At 40.4% G+C, this 19398-nt stretch overlaps 2 protein-coding genes and 2 non-coding genes across 4 annotated transcripts in view; 1 reads left to right on the top strand and 3 right to left on the bottom strand.

Moving 5' to 3' along the window:
- Positions 1 to 19398, top strand: part of CCNH (cyclin H) — a 475189-nt gene that overhangs the window by 202141 nt on the left and 253650 nt on the right. The gene's annotated exons all lie outside the window — the stretch shown is intronic.
- On the bottom strand, positions 11273 to 13374 carry LOC136051191 (cytochrome c oxidase subunit 7C, mitochondrial). The gene is made up of 3 exons (XM_065740519.1): positions 13221 to 13374; positions 12296 to 12441; positions 11273 to 11370 (listed from the first exon to the last, which is right to left on the bottom strand). The coding sequence occupies exons 1-2, from the start codon at positions 13293 to 13295 to the stop codon at positions 12325 to 12327; spliced, it is 192 nt and encodes a 63-aa protein (XP_065596591.1). The 5' UTR covers positions 13296 to 13374; the 3' UTR covers positions 11273 to 11370; positions 12296 to 12324.
- On the bottom strand, positions 11872 to 11933 carry LOC136051201 (small nucleolar RNA Z39). The gene has a single exon (XR_010622453.1). It is a non-coding gene; the product is annotated as a small nucleolar RNA Z39 (small nucleolar RNA).
- Positions 12719 to 12781, bottom strand: LOC136051203 (small nucleolar RNA Z39). The gene has a single exon (XR_010622454.1). It is a non-coding gene; the product is annotated as a small nucleolar RNA Z39 (small nucleolar RNA).

Below are 19398 nucleotides of genomic sequence, written 5' to 3'. Positions count from 1 at the left end.
AATGCAATAAAAGCAAAGAGTTTTGGCCCTTTTTTGATTTTGAGTGTTTTAGAATAGGATAGTTCAAACATAATCAAATCCAACAGTCTGGCCACTTGAGAGCTAACCAAAAGTGAGAGCGTGCTATTGAGGGCATTATTCCAGTGCCTCAAACACTGACAGGTGCAGAGCATCCACCTCCTCACTAGGTTCCTGTGGCAGTGTCTGACCACTCTCAGTTTCCCAGTTCCCACACCAAACCTCCCCTGTTGCAGCTCTGTGCTGTTTCTGTCCTTCTGTTGGTGTCCAGGAGAAGAGCCCAGCATCTCCCTCTGCTTCCCTACTCAGGGAGCTGCAGGGAGCAGTGAGGTCACCCCTTGGCATTTTCTCTTTTGGACGGGGTAACCTGAGTATCCTCAGCCTCTCCTCACAGCCCTGTCACCAGCTTTGGTGCTTCCTCTGGATGCTTTCAAGGGCCTCTTTGTATTGTGGTGCACAGAATGACACAGAGTGCTCAAGATGAGACTCCAGCAATGCTAAATAGAGCAGGAGAATCACCTCCATTGCCTGCCTGGCTGTGCTGTTCTTTTTGCAACCCAAAATGCATTTTGCTCCCCTGGCTGCCAGGGCACACTGTTTATGCTGAGTCTCTGTCACCAGTACCCCCAGGTCCCTTCCTACTGAGCTGCTATCCACTCACTCATTTCCCATCTGTGCCTGTGTCTAGTATTGCTCTATCCCATGTTTAGCACCTGGCCTTTACTTTTGTTGACATCATGTCATTGAAGATTGTCCAGTGCTCCAATCTATCTCTATCCCTTCACAAGGCCTCTCAGCCCCCCAGGCAGTCAACAGCACCTCCCTACTTTGTGTCATCAGCAAAAATGCCAAGGATGCAGCCATCATTGGTAAAAATGTGGAGCAGAATTGGCCCTAGAACTGAGCCCTGAGGAACACCACCAGTGATGAGTCACCAGCCAGTTACAGCCTCACTAATTGCAGTCCTGTGAGGAATGTTGCTGATGCACTTTATCACTCAGAATTTTGTGATCCTGTTCATCTTACAGGAGGACAATTTGTCCAGAAGGATTCTATGGTATCAAAGGCATTACTCAAATCCAGAAAGATTACATCTACCACATTTCCTTCATCCACCTTATTATTGAAGATCAAATTACTAAAGACAGATTTTCATTTCATGAACCCACACTGACCTGTAGCTTTGTTCTTTTAGGCACTTTTTCAGCACCTCCTAGGACAATCTTCTCCATAACTTCTCCAAGGACTGAGGTTAGCCTGAACTGCAGTTTTCTGGATTCTCTTTCATGCCTTTTCTGAAGGTGAGTATATCTTTGGCCAGCTTCTAGTCAGCAGGGACCTCCTCTGACTCCAACAAGCTTTGGTGTATTATTGAGAAATATCCAGACCTAATGTCCACTAATTCCTTCAGCATTCAGGCTTGAACCCCATCAGGCCCAATGGATTTATGACAGTTGAGCAGATACAACTGTTTCCATACAGTTTTGGAGATGGAAAGCCACTGGTCCCTCAGTCTTGGTCTTCCAGCTCTGAGTTCTGTGAAGCCCTCAGTACTGTAGCAAAAAAGGCATTAAATACACTCTGTCTTTTCCTCCTCTTTTCTTGTCAGATGACCATCTGCTTCAGGTATCAGCCTGATGCTTTCCTTTGACCTTCTCTTCCTGTTGACAGACTTTAAAAATGTACAGTGTCAACTCAAGCAGGGCTTTGGCTTTCCTCATCTTCTATTCCTATCTGTAGTTCAGTTGCTACCACTTTAACTGTTACTGAATTAGGTCACCTGTAATTATGTGAGGAATGCAAAAACAAAGCAGCTGCAGTAGATCTCCTTGTTTCTGCAATGTATTCAGTTTTGAATCCTCTGCTCAAGTGGTTCAGACAGCACTATGCTATCCCTATGAATCTGGACCTCGTTTCCTTGCTTGCTAAATTTACCATCTTTTTAAGATGAGAATAAGGAAAATATGTCAGTAAAACCTGCAGAAGTAAATGATGGATGGAGAGGAAGTGGTGAATTTTGATATCTTGTGAGTGGCGGAAACATTGCAAGGCCAGGTGGCATATTGCCTCCTAAAGTGCTTTTGACTGTTGAGTTCTACAGAAAGACTGGAAAAACTGTAAGTATCAGCAGTTGAATGGAAGCCAATCAGCCAGTCAGAGAGCACTGAATGGGAAAAGTGTCAGAGATTCATAAGATAAGTATTGCAGGAAATGGAGAAACTTCAGTTTTCAGACATTACTGCAATGACTAGCGAGATGACACAAATTTGTGTGAAATAAAAAACAGGAGGATTGAGTGTAAGTAGCAAAACAACTGTTTTTAATACATACGCATTTTTTTTCTTTATTTTTCTTTATTATTGTTTTTCCTTTATGATTTTCAGTCTCATCACTTCCAGTTCTGGGGAGATCTCTGCTGCTTAGATTGGTGTTTCTAAAGTGGGTTGGCCAGCTTTGTCTAAAAAATGGCCCGGTCTGAACCACTTGAGATAGAGAATTCAAAACTGAATACTTCGCAGAAACAAGGAGATCCACTGTGGCTGCTCTGTTTTTGCATTCCTCACATAATTACAGGTGACCTAATTCAGTAACAGTTAACGTCGTAGCAACTGAACTACATATAGGAATCACATTCTGTTTCTTCAGGAAAAATAAAAACTATTCCAGGTACCAAAACCTTCAGGACCTAGATTGAAGGTCTGGGAGCAGTTCCAGCAACATTTCCCCTGCTCCAGCCTTCTTCACAGCAGTTCTGTTGTGCCACTGAAATCCAAGCACTGCTCAAATACCTGTGTGTCCCACAGCACCTCAGATCAAGCAAACAGCACATGGAGATTCAGTTCTTGGCGCTAGAGAATGAGGTATCGAATAGAAACGCCTGGGAAATATTAGACCCAAATCTTTCTTTCTTCTCTTTTTTAATTTTTTGTTCATATGTTAGTTGAAGACCAAGTAATTTAACTGTGCTTTCATTGCAAGTTTCAGCCTTTCTGGCCTTAACTTAGTATCTCTCATCCAGCACTGCCCTCCACTTTCTCATCTTTAGTGAGATAGTTTCAGTTCTTTTAGTTTTTCTTTTCTATTTGCAGTCAATAAACTTACCTCGAGCTGTCTTATATTTCTTTGGTCAATAATTTTTCAAAGGTCATTGATTTCTAAGGGAAACCAAAGGTTTTATGTAATAATCTGAACTGAAAACTTCTGAGGATGTTTAATAAATGAATGTTTTCAACCTCTTGTAATGTATTTTGCTTCTCCTATAATCTTACAAATTCTTCTAGAACTTGTATTTCAAAGTAATGTCATTTTCAAAGTAGGATCTGCAGCTATTTTCTTTCCTGCATGACCTGATTTAGAGGGTGTTTGCATGGCTGTTGGAGGGGGGTCCACATTAAGCATGAGAAAGCAGCAGAATGGAAGCACCTCCCCACTCAGGGCAGATGCTGCTCCGAATATGAGAGATCCAAATTCAGTTTCTAGAGATCTCTTGTAGCTTCCTGAGAATGTGCTCTGCTAGGGTTGACTCATGACCCTGTCCTCTCAGTACCACCTGCTTGAGCACCTCAACTTTTCAGGGATTATTTGTATAAGTGTAATAGCAAGGATAGGTAGGGCCTTTTACTAGGAGAGGAGAAACTTGAGCCAAAACCAGGTTGGATGGGGCCCTGGTCAATGTGATCTGGAGCCTAATTTAGTGGTTGGCAACCCTGCCCATAGCAGAGACGTTGGAACTAGATAATCTTATTGGTCTTTTCCAACACAAGCCATTCTGTGATTCTTTGATTCCAATAAAAATAAACTTTAGCTGTTTAAAACCATACTTTGACTACAGCAAGTGCCAAATGTCATGTCTTCTTGCCAGAATAACAACTTACTGGCTTTCTATAATGAAATGAATACTGAAACACAAAAGCAGTTCAACTTGGTCCCTTCCTTGGCACCTGATTTGGTGCCACAAGTGAGGCACTCTGATTATCTCTGAGAAACAAGAAGATATGAGCCCTACTCTAGTATGGTACTGTGCTGGTGCTCCACACACCTACAGCTAGATCAGGTTGCTCAGAGCCGTGTCCAGCCTGAACTTGAATGTCTCCAGGGACACCACCTCCAGGCTTCCACCACCGCTCTGGGCAACCTGTGCCCCACCACTCTTCCTGTGAAAAAATCCCACTCTTTCTGCTGCCTTCTTTGCAGATAGCTGGAAAAATTATTGGAATTAACTTCTCAAGTCTCAATCTTGAACTAGCTGAAGTGCTACTCGTTTTTTTGTGTTTGTGTTTGTAATGTTTTCTGATAGAATTAAGTGTAGCTAGCTAACTGTTTTACATACACTGATTTCAGAGATGAATTTACATTGATCCGATATAAAAATAATACAGAGTGGCACTGATGACAAGCTAAATGATGCTTGACTATATACTTCTGTTTGTGCTGCCTTTTGAAAAGGCTCCCAGCTTTGAGAGGCATATACAGATCCTGATTGCAGGCAGAGCCAGCAGTGAGTTAACAGCAAAACTGCTGCTGCTTGGCTGGAAACAGTTCTCTACAATGCTGGAGTCAGAGGAAAGCAGAGACAGGGAAAAGGGACAGCTGCTGGGTGGGGACAGCAGAGCAGTGTGATGTGGGGACGTGTGTGCCTGCACACGAGTGCTTGGTTTGCTGCCCTCCTCCCAAGGCCGCTGTGCTGTGGGCTGCCAGGAGGAAGCTTCATCAGGCGGGGTCTAAGTGAGATGGATCTTTAGCGAGACAGATCTTTAGCTTTCACTTTCAATTATCTGGATGGTTCGTGAATGCATGCAAAGAGAATTGCTCATTCATATTAATGACCTGTGTATAGATGTTTGCTTATTTTTCTTCCTATCCCACTGCTGCTTTGGGCAAGATATAATACTTTTGGTTGGCTGCAAAGCTCAATTTAGGCAAATATCTACAATGAGTGATGCAGCAGACTAGCAGCTATCAGGTTTTCCTTCCCTAAGGATAAGATCTTTCCTTTTGTTGTTGCAGAAGTACATTTAGCCCAGAATTATGGAGCACTTCTTCTGCTATGCTTAGTCTAAGGAACACTTGAGTGATTCTGAATTCTAAACACGCACACAAAATTGAGGGAAAAAAACCCCAAAACCTCAGATCACACTTTGCCTTTCACCTCCCTCCACCACCTGTCGCAATTTTTACACACATTTGATTTTCACTGACAAGGTACATTTCCACATTTTGTTGCTGGCTCTTAGAGGTTTAATTAGGCTCTCAGCAACACTATTTATACACTGACATTTTTCAAAGAGCTACATGCTCTACATAGCTAATGAAAAAGGTGGCACAACCGCAGAAAAGAACTTAATACTATTCATGGGATGCTGAAAGAGAAAATGGAGCAGTGGATCACATTAAATTCCAGCAAATACTATTATTTTTAAACACATTTAAGTGCAAGTCAAACCTACTGAGCATATCATGCTAGAGAGTAACATTTATCTTCTTGCTACAATCAGAGCAAACAGGCACAGGTGTGCAGTTGGTCAGAGGGCAGCATTTGCAGTTTGCAGGACTAGGCCATTAGCACAGCTGCCTCTGATGAAGCCTATAAATACCCCAGAGGAGGGGACTTCTATCTTGGCGTTGCATTTATCTGGAGCAGTGATTAATTTCATGCAGTTCTGTCTTCACAGAGGACCTTTCCCTTTGTAGATATGTTCTGGATCTCCCATGAATGAATCAGTGTTTCCCTAAAGGATATGCTTCCAAATCCTTACACCCCTTGAACCTACAGATTTATGTTTTTCTACCTATGTCTTTTTGCTATAATTGGAGACACAATTCCAATTTAGAAATAATAAATTAATGTGTAATCATGTTCCTCTGATACCCACTGCAATTTCAGGTTAAATAAGGCAGAGAATTTAGCTCTTTCACTACAGTAAATAATTTGACACATGAAAATCACGCTTGTATGTGACTCTTGTGGCTGTTTAACATACCCCACTGGGGTGGGAGCAGGCAGGAACAGCACCAGACAGGCTGTGTTGTACCCCAGCTCTGATGTGATCCAGTAGGTGAATCATCTGACTCTTCTATACTTGAATTTTCTCGTTCATAAAATTGTAAAAGATCACTTTCTTTCACTTGGTGGCGACAAAGTTAGTGACCTCATTCTTTCTTTCTTCCTTTTTAAATAATATCCACTTATATCACTACAGTGAGGCTCTGGAAATCAGCCAAGGTAGTGAAATACACTGTATACATGACCTTTGTCTTTGAAGAATAAAAATAATTTTCAGGAGTTAGCTTGTGCAGTGCTGTTCAAGCACTCATCCATCGCTTATGTTCTACAAGAATGGCTGCTAATTTGGTTGCCACGGCAACCACATCTCTTGCTTCCATAGATTCTTCCTTAAGCATAATTTCTTTATAAACCTCAGTTGTTTCATGTTCCTATGTTAACCTCATAAAAGAAATAAACATTTCTGGCCAGCCAAAGAGCAAATACATGAAGAAAAAAGAAAAAGAGCAGAAACTTACATTATAAGACACTCTGAATTTTTTTACTGAACTTTCTAATCAATCATAAAAATATATATTTTCTTTATTTTTAGAATTCATGCTCCAATTATTGTATGGAGCAAAGTATCATTTCAAATGACTATCGATATTTTCAAATTTCAAATATCAGATTTTCAAATTCTAAATTTTAAAGCAAGAAAAAATAGTCTCAACACAGGTTTTTCTTGTGCTATTGTGCACCACTGTCATATAAGTACTTCCCAAAATGGTTCAAAGGTGTGGTTCATCAAATCCAGTATCCTGTCTTCAATGTGGGCTAACACCAGGTGCTTTGAGTCACAAAACGTGGCACTTCTGTTCTTTGTCCAGTACAATCTGTTCTCTTTCTAATGCTCATTCTTCTCAGGAAATTGTATCTGAAAAGGATGTGCTGTAATAAAGGTGGCTGCTGAATAGGAAATCCAGTGTGATTTGATCTGGAAAACCAATATATTTTCTGTTTGTTCCTTTTTTTTTTTTTTTTAAGTCACCAAATCATGTATTTATCCAATTTTACATAACAGAACACAAGTCCTTTATTTCTCCCTCCCATTTAAAACTAAATTTCATTCTTGCAGGGAGTATATTCCTTATTGATATCGTAGTTCAGAGTCAAAACTCCATCTTGCCCCTCGTCCCCTCTAAAAATAAACAAAATATTTGTATCTCCCTGTCACATTGCAGGAGTCACAGCTTGGAGGTGTGAATAGTGAATTACTCTTATTGGAAGTAGTAATATTTTTCAGATGTGAACAGGTTTGAGAGGATACATTTTTCCTCTCCTTTTTTTAACTAAAGAGGTCCAGTAATTTTCTTTCTTCACCTTGACACTTTTCCATATCTTAAATTATAAGATACGTCTTTTTTCTTTGCATCCATTGATACACTACCTGCATGGAATAAGACAACTGCACACAGTGTTCGAGGAATAGCATGTGAATTATGTGCACAACATCTCTGGGACATGTGCAATTATTTTTTCCATTTCTTTATTTATAAGAGGTTAACACTCTCTCTGCCTTTTCGATTACTGCTGTACACAGCAGCTGTTTTCATGCTAGAGTGTTCTCTGCTCATTCAGAACACATCATCTCCACAAGAACTTTAAACCACTCCATTATCACCTTCCAGTCATAAAAAGTGAATCTCATCTGCTATCATGTAGCTTAAGAATTGGCCACCCTATACACCTGACAGATATATAAACTCATCAGGCAGATATCTTTGGAGTGCTGCTTTGCCATCCTATCCAAGTTTAATACTATTTTTTATTTCTATATATTTCCAACCACTTATTCATTCTTCCTCTCCATCCAAGTGCTTAATTTAGCTTCAGAACTCTCTTAATTAAGAGTTCGTGAACAGTTACCTGTCTCTATGGGATTGAGACAAACTGATTTTTCAGAGTATGCCAGAAAGATCCTCAGATTGGAAAAAAAATTCCAGATATTGAAACATAAGGACACCTTCTAAATTGTAACTTCTTAGATTTAGCCTAAAAAAAGCTTGAAGAGGACCACTAAATAACAGGGAATCACAGAACGGTTTGGGTTGGAAGGGACATTTATGACCACCTGGTTCCAACCCCCAGCTGTAGGCAGGGACACCTCCCTCTAGCCCAGGTTGCTCACAGCCCCATGCAGCCTGGCCTTGAATGCTTCCAGGAAGGGGACATCCACAACCTCTCTGGGCAACCTGTTCCAGTGTCTCACCACCCTCACAATGAAGAATTTCTTCTAATATCTTGTCTAAACCTCACTGCAACCACAGTGAAAACTTCAAGTTTGAGCCAGAATAGACTTTGTAAAGGAAAATTATAACAAGGGAACTAAAAAAAAAGAAAAAAACCTTTTGACTGACATCTAGCATGTTAACATTCACAAAGATGAACTCCTGCCTCATTTCCTGTGATTAATTTTAATGATACTGAAACACCATTTACATACTGCTTTTTGCCTACAGTATCAAGCCTGTGTGTGCTCTACCTTTCTACCCCACTTTCTCAATTGATTTACCTTCTATCAATTGAAGATGTCCTAAAAGGAAAGCAAGGAGTTATTTTAAAAATAAGCACTTCGTCTTGTATGTCCTCAAACTGTTATAAAATTAATTATGATGGAATACACCTCCATGCTTTTCAAAACTTAATTCTAGAGCTCTTGTTTAATGAAACTGATCACAATGATTACTGCAATACATTGCATTCTCATAACAGCAGAAGAACAAATGAGGTCTGGAGTCCTAGCTCTGAATTTAGTCATGTACAGATATTAATGATAGAAGCCATGTATCTCTGGGTGACCACCAGTATTTTCCAGCCAAGTGGGCAGATTTAAAAACCCAGAAGGTTCTACATTTTCTTCTTAAAAGACAAAAAATAAAGGGACAATGTGAGCATGGGTTTACCAAATGATAATTTATTAAATGGTAGTATATTACTAACATGCTACATTCAGTAAGCTAACCTACTCAAAAAAGTGTGGATGTGGTCTAGGTTTCTTTCTTTTTTTTTTTTTTTATAAGTACACAGAAGGCTAGAAATAGGTGAAAGTGAGCAACAAACATCTGAACAGTGGAAGCTCAGAGTATTCCTTGTATAAATTAAGTAAAATGGAACGAGATGTAAGCCTGTAGCTACTGTGATTCATACTGGTAATTTTTTCTAAGTTGGAAGCAGGGACAGAAGCAGAACCATAATTTCAAAACTTATTAACCAGTAGCCCCAGGACCTTTCTGTTCCTAAATGATTATTATCCATCAATGTAATACCACTATGAAAAACGTATCATTACAGTTTTAAAATCCATCATGAAAGGAGACTCACAAATTTCATCTAAAATAACTGTTTAACCATCCTGATCAAAAATATAGAAAAAGTAAAGAAAGGATGAAGAAAGACAACCTAAAATTAAACAGTCTAAATGTGCTGTCTTGCCCAGCCCACAGGGTAAAACTCCACAGAATATGCTTACTCTTTTCAGATACACCAAAGACCAGGGAGTTAAGAAGGAAAAGACTAAGCAAGTTATTTAAGAACAAACTCCATGGAATAGGTGTATGTAAGTACATTCTTCAAGTTGTATTTTTATTGCTAGAACTTTGTTCTGTAACAAGCTATTAGAGCTTGCCTTGCACAAGAACAGTTTCTTCAGTTACAAACACTGTCAGCTTGCTGATCTGCAACAGGAGGCTGACTGACACTGTGTAATCTCGGTGCTCCCATTTTGATTTTTGCCTAAGGTGTAGATTTACTAGACCACCTTGGTTCCTAAAAGGGTTCCCAGTACCATGACCAAGGCACAGTCCCCTTTTCCATATTCCCAATCTGTCATACATCATTATATTCCCACCGCAAACACACTCTTTGAGATGCAGTGGCATGCTCAGCAAGGAACAAATTGCATATATATATTTAATCGTGATACATTTTTACCAACTGAATCTTTTACAGCTTATCATCTTTCCTCAGAATCATCTCCTCACAGTCCTTTCTCTGCAACTTTTTTTGTTTAATTTAAATTACCATGCTGCAGAAAGGTTCCTTTTAGCTTTACTGAGATTTGGCAAAACACACCATTATTTTCTACCATTTCCAGCTCAGCCTCTTCAAATCCTAGTCATCAGCATTTTAAAGGCACCACAAGAAACAAGAATGTAGTACCAAATAGTACAGTTACAACTAATGTTTTATTGTTCACATATACACTTCTGCTGGTGGAATTTGATGGAAATATGAGCACAGATTTCAGCAAAGCAACCATTCAATTCAGTGACTGACAGATACTTGAACCCAAGTTATACACTATACTACAAGTAGAAAGGTTTTAGAAGCGGGGAAAACAGAAAACATCACTCAAGGATAGCAATTCATACTTAACAGTTAGAAGTGCTATTTGCAAAGTAAAGTAACCATTACTGGGTTACACTAGTGCCTCTCAGGAGCTGTATTTAGCTGATGAAGCAGCCATAAGAAAAGTGCCCATGAGAATGACTTCCCATGCTGACAGAACTGCATACTCCTTTTGGAAGTAGTTTCTTAATCTTGTTCATCAACACTTAGGATTGCTGTTGGTTACAGAAGCCCAAACATTGGGCTCGATCTTGCATGCCAAGAACACAACTGCAAACTTACAGTTACCAATTCTTCCCAAACACCTGCCAATTCAAAGGAGTATTAAAGTCTTGATAAGCTATGTAATTTTGATTATTAATGTATTTTCTAGTCATCGTTGTAGTCACTACTGCTATACTTGTTATGGCTACAACCCGAGCCTGAAATCCAATGAACTCTGCAGGACAATGCCTGTGCTCCTGCCCAAGGTAGTGCTGAATGCTATTGGGATACAGTAACACAAGTTCTGCAGAATGAGTGTGTGTAGCAGCTAAGACAAATAATGTCCTTAAATTTCTTAGTCTGAAATTATGAAAACAGAAATTCTGCATCATGGATTATTGTGATAGTATACCCACTGTCAGGTCATTGTTTTCCATCCAGTTTGAACATTATCAAAGATCACATAGCTTTAACAAGGCTACTAGCATATCCAGCCAACTAAAATTTTTAAGCCCAAGTTTAATTTTGAGAGTTGATTTTTCCACCTCAATTTAAGAATGAAGAAAACTAGCATTTAAAATAATTTTAAATTAATGCAACTTGAAGGGTACCAGTTTTAAAAAACACTTCAGCAGTTTTAGAAAACACACCATCCAAGACTTTCAGATTTAAAGTTTATTTAGACATATCCAGCATGATACACAATTGCAGACATCATTTTTTCCACTTAAGTTGCTGCATAGAAGACTTCAACTCTGCAAGAAAAGGTAGAAGAATTAACAAGTTTAAGAACTCTGTATTACCTCTGCACATAAATTATACTTCTTTAAGTTTTTCTAACTTTGATGAAACCATCAGATTGGCAAAAGAATTACACAGGTGATACATGTGACTCTGCAATTTATTCAAATTATGAGATTTTACTGACAATTATTGCCTCTCAAAAACTAGCTCAGTCAACACAGCTCCTCAAAAAAAAAAAAAAAAAAAAAAACAACAACCCTGTTTCTCAGAGCCAAAATTAAGAGCACCAAAGTGTAACACATTCAAAATAAACTAAAACAGCCCTTTACTTTAAAGTGGCATGCTTGAATGCAAACAATGGCTGAAGCTTGTTTGGTCTATTAATATCACTAACAAGTACCATGTTACTATAGCCCCTGATGTTAATTCCTTTATTTTAAGTGCACTTTACACCATGCTGATGTTGTTTTTGAAATGGCTGAAGATTTTGTTTTCTACTGAGTTTTATCTGGCACATCAGAAAGCGTTTACAGTATCACAGATTCTCATACTGTTTTGTTCACATCATATATGCCAGACATCCCTACAGATTATGTGAGGTACATCTTTGTTTCCTCAAAGATGGCTATTTATTTTACAGTTAACCATCCAAATGAGCTGAACACCACTACCAGTTAGACTAATTGCAAGCTATAAAGAAACTACAACCATGGAGGTTGATCTTTGGGGATTTAAGGTTCACAAATCAATGACTTCAGTACTCCAGTAACGCAAACTGAAGCCCTTCATCATTTGAGTCTAAATGAAACTGCAAGCCACAAACTGCAGTAACCTGGGACACACTGAAAGTTGTAATAATGTTTGTAAATGAGGTTAGACTCTTCCAGCCTCAGATCTGTTCAGTTCCTACTATGACAGAACATCAAGATCGTTTACCCAGTTAGCACAATTACAGTTTGTCTCCTTCATTTCTTAAGAAGCTGATGTCTGACAATAAAGAAAGGGGCAGCAAATCCACTTCCGAAGAATGCACACATCACTGCAAGTAACCGCCATTTGTTCTCCACAGAAAATGGAAGGTTCTAGAAAACAAAAACAAATGCACGTTCTGAGATCAATATAGTACACCTTAATTTCCTCAGTTGCATGACAATAGCAAGATGCTCACAGCACAAACATGGGAACTACAATGGACAAGAAATATTAACACACTAACCATTTCCCCTTCTTCCAATGCCAGAGGATCCATGCAACCTGTTCCCATATTTAATCACCTTTTCAGGAAAGAATATTTTTCTCATGTTAAATATAAATTCAGTGCTTAGATGTAGAATTTAAAGAACACTTGGAGTATAAAGGCACATCAGAAAGCGTTTACAGCATCAGTGTTTCTACTCATACTGCAGAGCTCATCATCTGCACCATAGAAGTCTACAGGAAAGGACACTGCAGTCACTGGCACCATTTTGCTCCACTGAAGCGAATCCGCACAGCGCACTCAATGCCAGCTGCAGGACCGGCAATAGGACAGCTACCACGTCGCTCTCTGTGGCCTGCAAGCCCAATTACATATGGAACTCCGCTGGGGGTGAGGAAGGGACGCACTCACCTTGAGCAACTCCGCAGCTGGACAGGCCTGTACCTCACCGGCTTGCCAAGCCGGGTCTACGCCAGGCCCTACGTGGCACTCAGGAGCTGTCTCGCCTTACCCGCGCTCCCTTCCTTATCTGCTCCCTCTCAGCCTACAGACAGCCGCGCTCCTTCCTCCCTCGATCCTGTCCCCACTTTCCTCTCTCCACCCCCCTCCCCGCCATCTCCGTGCCGCACCGCGGCATGCCGAGCCCTCCTTCCCTCACGGTACCTTCCCGGGCCCATCCTCGTAGTGGCTCCTCCGGAGGGCGGAGGTGGTGAACCTACGGACGCCGGCAGAAAGCATAGTGCGGACACGGATCACAGCGGCCTCTCCCCTGCGCGACCTTCCCACAGCACGCCCAGCGCCGTCTGGGACTTCCGGAAGTGACGCCGGAAGAGGAGGAGGCAGTCGCGCACGCAGGTGCATGATGGGTGCTGGAGTTCTGCGGCGAGATCACGTGGCCCAGAGCAGCAGCCTGCGATTGGACGCAATCCGGACCACAGGGGCGGGGTTGTGCTTCCCGCGCTGTGCCCTAGGCGCCATGTTCCCCACTGGCGTTTGGGGGGTGTGGGGTTGTGCCTTCAGCTGTGGGCGCTGCTGTGGGGACGGACAGCGTTGCACGTTTTCAGCTTTTATCTGAATGTTTTGGCATATTTTCCTTGGAAAAGTAAAATCACAAAATACAAAACGAAACAAAACACCCTGCCACTTCATTGGAAAAAGCAGGGTATCCATCATCCCTCTGCATGCATTGTTCTGAAGACAAGTTTATTTGTTTGCTTGTTTGCTTACTTTTCTTACAGGATTTGGTCCTGGCATTTTTCTGCTAAGCTAGTTGCACTGCAGATCTCTGCTGGGAGGTGTAGCTGTGTGCATTCATGGTAGGAAAACCAGTTTTGAGAATCAGAATAAGGAATATATAGATACTGTGTTTCCCACTCTTGGAATTAATTGAGAGCTTAGCCGAGTTATTAGTAATCACGTCTTTTTTTTTTTTTTTAATTGTTATTATTATTATTATTATTTTGGTCATAAGTTTCTGTTACAGATTGTGCGTGAGTATCATCAGGTCCTGGTTGTGGCTGTTCAATTTGTCCACAAGATCATACAGACCTTGTGCTGCATTATTACAAAAACAGGTGGTGACATGCAGCCTAACGAGGTTGTGAGTAACAGCACAAAGGATCCATTAGGGTCATCACACCACTTAGAATTCCTGGTATTTTCCCCTTTTTAACATGTTCTTTTATTATTATTATTGTTTTTAGGCAGCTCTCTTCTGGCAGCAGATTGTATGGTGTTTGTTGCTGCTGACTTGATGCTGAGTAGATGTGTAAAGATCAGAGAAGCACATGAGCATCTCCAGCTGTGAGATTCTTAACGGAGCCCAAGACCATATTACTCAGGACCAGGTATACTGTTCCTTTCTTTTCTTGTGATCTCCTAGGCAGCTAATGTACAAAAGCAATCATTAAAACTGTTTAAAAATTTATTCTCTACTTAACATGACAAGTCTACTCAGGGATAATTTTAGTCAGTTCTGTTGCAGTTCTTGTCCTGATGGTATTGTAATTTTTTTTGTATAGGGCAGATGATGTTGACCTGCTTGCAGGGAGAGTGGTGGCTCAGTGTTGCATTGCTGTTAGTGGGCTTTGACCTCTCCCAGGCGTACAAGTTTTGTGTTACTCAGTAAGCCTATTGTTGCAAAGATAGATACTAAGCGGTCTGTAGTAGAAAATAGTAATCAGTCACTATCAGAGTCTAGCATACACGTATGTCTTCCATATGTAATTGAATTGTGGTGGTACAGTGTTTTTTGACTTAATTCTGAGAGCTTTGTGATAAAGTTAGGTGCCATTGTTTACGGTTTATTTTGGTTATATGCACGCAGATTTGTGTGAGAAGGGACAAATGATTCTGTTTCTTGAATTCTGAATAATTGAGAAATCTTTTATGTGACTTATATAGTGATACAGTTACAAGCTTTTATTAGAAACAGTACTTTAATCATAGAGCTGGCATCCTGCAGATCTTTTCTATGCATGCATAAATCAGTGTGAATTTTCAATAGGGGTTTTCCGTTTCAGAACTGGTGAAGAAATTTGTACAGCTCTCTGTGTATACTTTCAAAATTAATACTAGTAAATGAAGTACCGCAGCCCATTAACAGGCTTTGGTAATGCTGTCCAGTCCAGGATGTTAGAAAACCATGCATGTAGAGTTTACAGTAATAGACTTAGTTGCCTTTTTGGCAAAGAAAAGAGAGAAACTACCTATCAAATCATTAGAATTATGATGTATAGTAATTATAATGAGGATAATCAAGTGGTGGAATGGTTTAATTACCATCACCTAGATAGCTAATGCTCCACTGAGTGCCTTTGTGAAAACAATGTCTAACTCACACACAATTGTAGGACTTGTAAAAGGAATTACTCAGTGAAATTTCCTGGCTTGTGAGGGAGAGTCAGAACAGATGATTACCGGGGTACCTTCTGATTTTTAAATCTACAAATCTTTTAATCGAGTCTTTTAATCTCTATCCAGCTTTCTGTATCTACAGTTCTTTCCTTCTTTCATGAAATCCATTAACATAATTGCTTAGATTTTCAGGTTATCTTCTTCATCTTGAATAATACATTGCATGTTTCTGGTTTTGAAAGTGATTTGCTGGTAGATTATTTCAGGTAATTCTTTCTTACCACTATTCACTTTTCAACTCAAAAAACATTAATTTTCTTGAACTGTAAGGAAAAATGTAAGTAAGAAAAAAAAACAGGTAACTGAAGTGGATAATTTTAAGTGCTTAACTTTTGTGATCTTGAAGAAGCATAGAAGCTTGTCGTGGCAGTCACAGATGTAATGATAGTGGTAAGGTGCAGGTCATAATGTCTTTTTCAGTCTTGTTTCAGGAGTGAAGGAAACAGCTTTTATTCAGTACTGGAATTGTGCATGGTTAAGCTCTATGCACTACATTAAAACATGTTTGTATATACTGCCAGATTTTCAGTAGTATTGCTGATGGAGTTCTCAGATTATAAAACAGCTGTTGTATAAGGAATGTATGAGAATAATGGTTTTCTGTGGAAATTATTTTTTTTTATTGTCAAGATAGACTATTTGTGAATCACTTGAAATTAGGAGTTGCATCTCTGGTCAGGATGAATTACCACACTATTAAGCTCAAACTTTAGCAGATATTAAATACGAGTTACGGAAGGGGAAAGACTGAGAATGAGCTGTAAGAGATGTTATGTAATAGGTATTAGTTTTTTTGTTAATAGAAATATTTTTAATGAGAATAGGCTATACCATACAGTGTCTCACCCTAATTTTGTGACTGTAGAACTGTTTTCTTGATTTATATAATAATTTATAGTTAATAGTAATTTGGCTTACATTATATGTAAGAGGCCTGTTTTTGAGTAAAGTGAACATTCTGAAATACAAATATATATGCCAAATATAAAGTAAAATAATAGTATGTAGAACATCCTAGCATCTGTATTTTATACAAAGTTGAAAGCCTAGAAATGGAAAGAAGGAGACTGTTTTAAAAAGTTATTTCTTTACAAAGTTATTTTCTTTTTCTTCTGAAGAGCACATGTTATTGGATAGTAAGTTAGAGTAGTAAGAGGAATTGTGTGGAAGTGGTTATAATTATGTTGTAAGTACTGGTAGTATAAGGATCTTTGTGGGAGAAGGTGACTGGGAGGAGTAGCATCTTTAATTATTTTATTATGGGTATAGTTGTTAAAAGAAAAGTAACTAAGAAGTAACTAAGCTTTCTGATGTGCAGATTTTTTTTTTTCAGATGTGAAGCTAATGCATTAACTTCTGAAAATACATAAAGACAAATTAATTTTTGTATGTCAGTTGACAGAAAACTTTTTTTGTCAGGTGCTTTTTTTTTTTTTTTTTTTTTTGAGTGTGTCATTTCACAGATCCAGTTCATTATGTAGCACTATGTGAACAACTGAGATATTTGACCTTGTTTTTGTGGAACTAACACACCAGTCTGGTTCAATGGCAGTGACTACAATTCTTAGTGAGGTCTCAAGGTGTTTATTAGAGATTTCTGATGAAATTTTCCTGTACTTTGTCCTTGAACAAAAAAATGTTCAGTATGTGCTTACTGCCATAAAACAATGATATGAATAAGGAATGATTGGGAATTGAAGGACATTTTTCTCTGCTAATAAAGGGATTATGAAAGCCCAGTAAAGAGACAGGAACAGATTTTTGAGTTGAATATCTGATTGCAACTCTGTACATTCCATTTGAAAATTTATATGTAATCTATTTATATAAAGTGAAAATGGTCTCGCAAATGTAAGTTGGTATTGTTTTTATTGGCAGTCTTGAAACTCCAGGCTGTGTGGTGTGGTTGACATGCTCAACGGACAGAATGCCATCCAAAGAGACCTACACAGTCTGGGCCCAGGAGAATCTTAATGAGGTTCAACAGAGCCAAGGACCAGGTATTGCATCTGGGTTGAGGCAAACCCAAGTATCAGTACAAGCTGGAGGATGAAAGAGTTAAGCACAGCCCTTCTGAAAAGGACTTAGAAGTAATAGTGGATGCCAAGTTGGACATGAGCCAGCAGTGTAGCCTTGCAGCTCAGGAAACCGACTGTACCTTGGGCTGCATCCAAAGTAGTGTGTCCAGCAGGTTGAGGGAGGTGATCCTGCCCATCTACTCTGCTCTGATGAGGCCTCACCTGGAGAACTGCATGAGGTGTGGAGTCCTCAGCACTAGATAGACATGGACCTGCTAGAGTGCATCCAGAGGAGGGCTGCAAAAATAATGCAAGGGGTGGAATGCCTCTTCTATGAGGACAGTCTGAGAGCACTGGGGCTATTCAGCATGGAGAAGAGAAGGCTCTGGAGATACCTGAGAGCGGCTTTTAAGTATCTAAAGGGAGGTGGTAAAAAGGAAGGGGACAGGCTCTGCAGCATGGTCCGTGGGGTCAGGGCAAGGGGAAATCATTTCAAACTTAGGGGATGTTTAGATTGGATGTAAGGAAAAGGTCTTTTACAGTGAAGGTGGTGAGGTACTGGAGCTGGTTGCCTAAGGCAGTGGTGGAAGTTCTGTCTGTGGAGGCATTTAAGGCCAGGCTGCTGGGATCTCTGAGCAGCCTGCTCTTGCTGTGGATGTCCCTGTTCATTGCAGGGGAGTTGGACTAGATGACATTTATAGGTCCCTTCCAACTCTAGGGATTCTATGATTCTGTTTTCAAATTCCTTTATCAAAATGAAAAGAATGGCTGTGTTTTCTTTAATGTTTTGAGCCTTGTGTTTAGTCAGTGTGCAAAATGCACACAGTTGTGCACCATCAGTTGGGTCAGAATTGCCAGCCGTGCTGGGCTGTATGTGGCCTGTGGGCTGCAGGTTGTTGTAAGAGACTAATATTTTATACCATTGCCTCAAAGTTTGCTGATGAACATGTCCGAACATGTCCAAAGCTAGTCCTGGGCAAGGGTTGTGAAATCCTTTGTCTAAGGAACAAGCAGATGGGCATGTCCTGGGGCAACGAAAGAGAGAGAAGCTGCAGCTCAATGGCCGCTGAACACTCTTTTGTGTGGTACTCATCTCCGTGGGGAGATAGCCATCTCAGGAGAAGCTTGCCTGGCAGGCTAGCACGGGATTTGTCACATAGGCAAGAGAAATGAAGGATAAAAGAGGGATCGACCACCATGAGATTGTTGTGGTTTTCTTGGTGTTGTTGTTGCTGTGTTGGTGCTCTTCCATCGGAAACCTCAAGAGCTGATTCCCTGCTGCTGAACTCCCTCCTGGGCCTGCTGCCTGAGACATGCTGCTTTCTCCTGGACCTCACTGCTTCTTCGAGTTTGTTCTACCATCTGAACCCTCACGAGCTGATCACTGTTGGCTGCTTCTACGGTGCTGACTGACGCTGTTCCTGGACCTCCCCCGCGCCGCTTCTCCTGTGCTGACCCGGTGCCGCTTCTCCAGGACAGCTGCTTGCTGCTCAGGGCTGCCCGTCGCTGCTGCTGTTCTCCCCGCTTCTGCCGCCCCTGCTCTTCTGCCTCGGACCGTCGGAGCCGCTTGCAACCGGACCGCCCCTGGGATCCTGGCTGGTGACTTTCCCCGCGTTGTACAAACCCTTGCTTCTTTTCTATCTTTCCTATCGCTCGCCTTCCCTTCCCCATCACCCTGACACTGTCTGCTTTCCCCATCCCCTGGTTTATAGTGGTAATAAACTGGTCGGACCAACATTTGAACCGTTGTTTCTTAATCTCACGCCAGGTATACACATAATCTAAGAACCTTGTCTCCCTCCTTTATATTGGAGCGTGACAGTTGGACATGCCTGGACTAGATCAAGTTGGATATATTTTTCAACCTTAGTAATACTGTGATTCCATGATTTTTAACCCATCTAGCA

The sequence above is a fragment of the Cyrtonyx montezumae genome, unplaced genomic scaffold, assembly GCF_038088225.1.
Source record: "Cyrtonyx montezumae isolate F1298 unplaced genomic scaffold, pur_monq_1.0 scaffold_27, whole genome shotgun sequence".
Lineage (NCBI taxonomy): Eukaryota > Metazoa > Chordata > Aves > Galliformes > Odontophoridae > Cyrtonyx > Cyrtonyx montezumae.
Note: the sequence above shows the minus strand (reverse complement) of the source record. Positions and strands in the feature narration are given on the sequence as shown.

Bases quoted from the DNA above. Each gene is read 5' to 3' on its own strand.
- LOC136051191 (XM_065740519.1), bottom strand. From the start codon at position 13,295: ATGCTTTCTGCCGGCGTCCGTAGGTTCACCACCTCCGCCCTCCGGAGG. The intron at 12,442-13,220 runs GTACCGTGAGGG...TTTGTTTTCTAG, and splicing joins ACGAGGATGGGCCCGGGAAG to AACCTTCCATTTTCTGTGGA.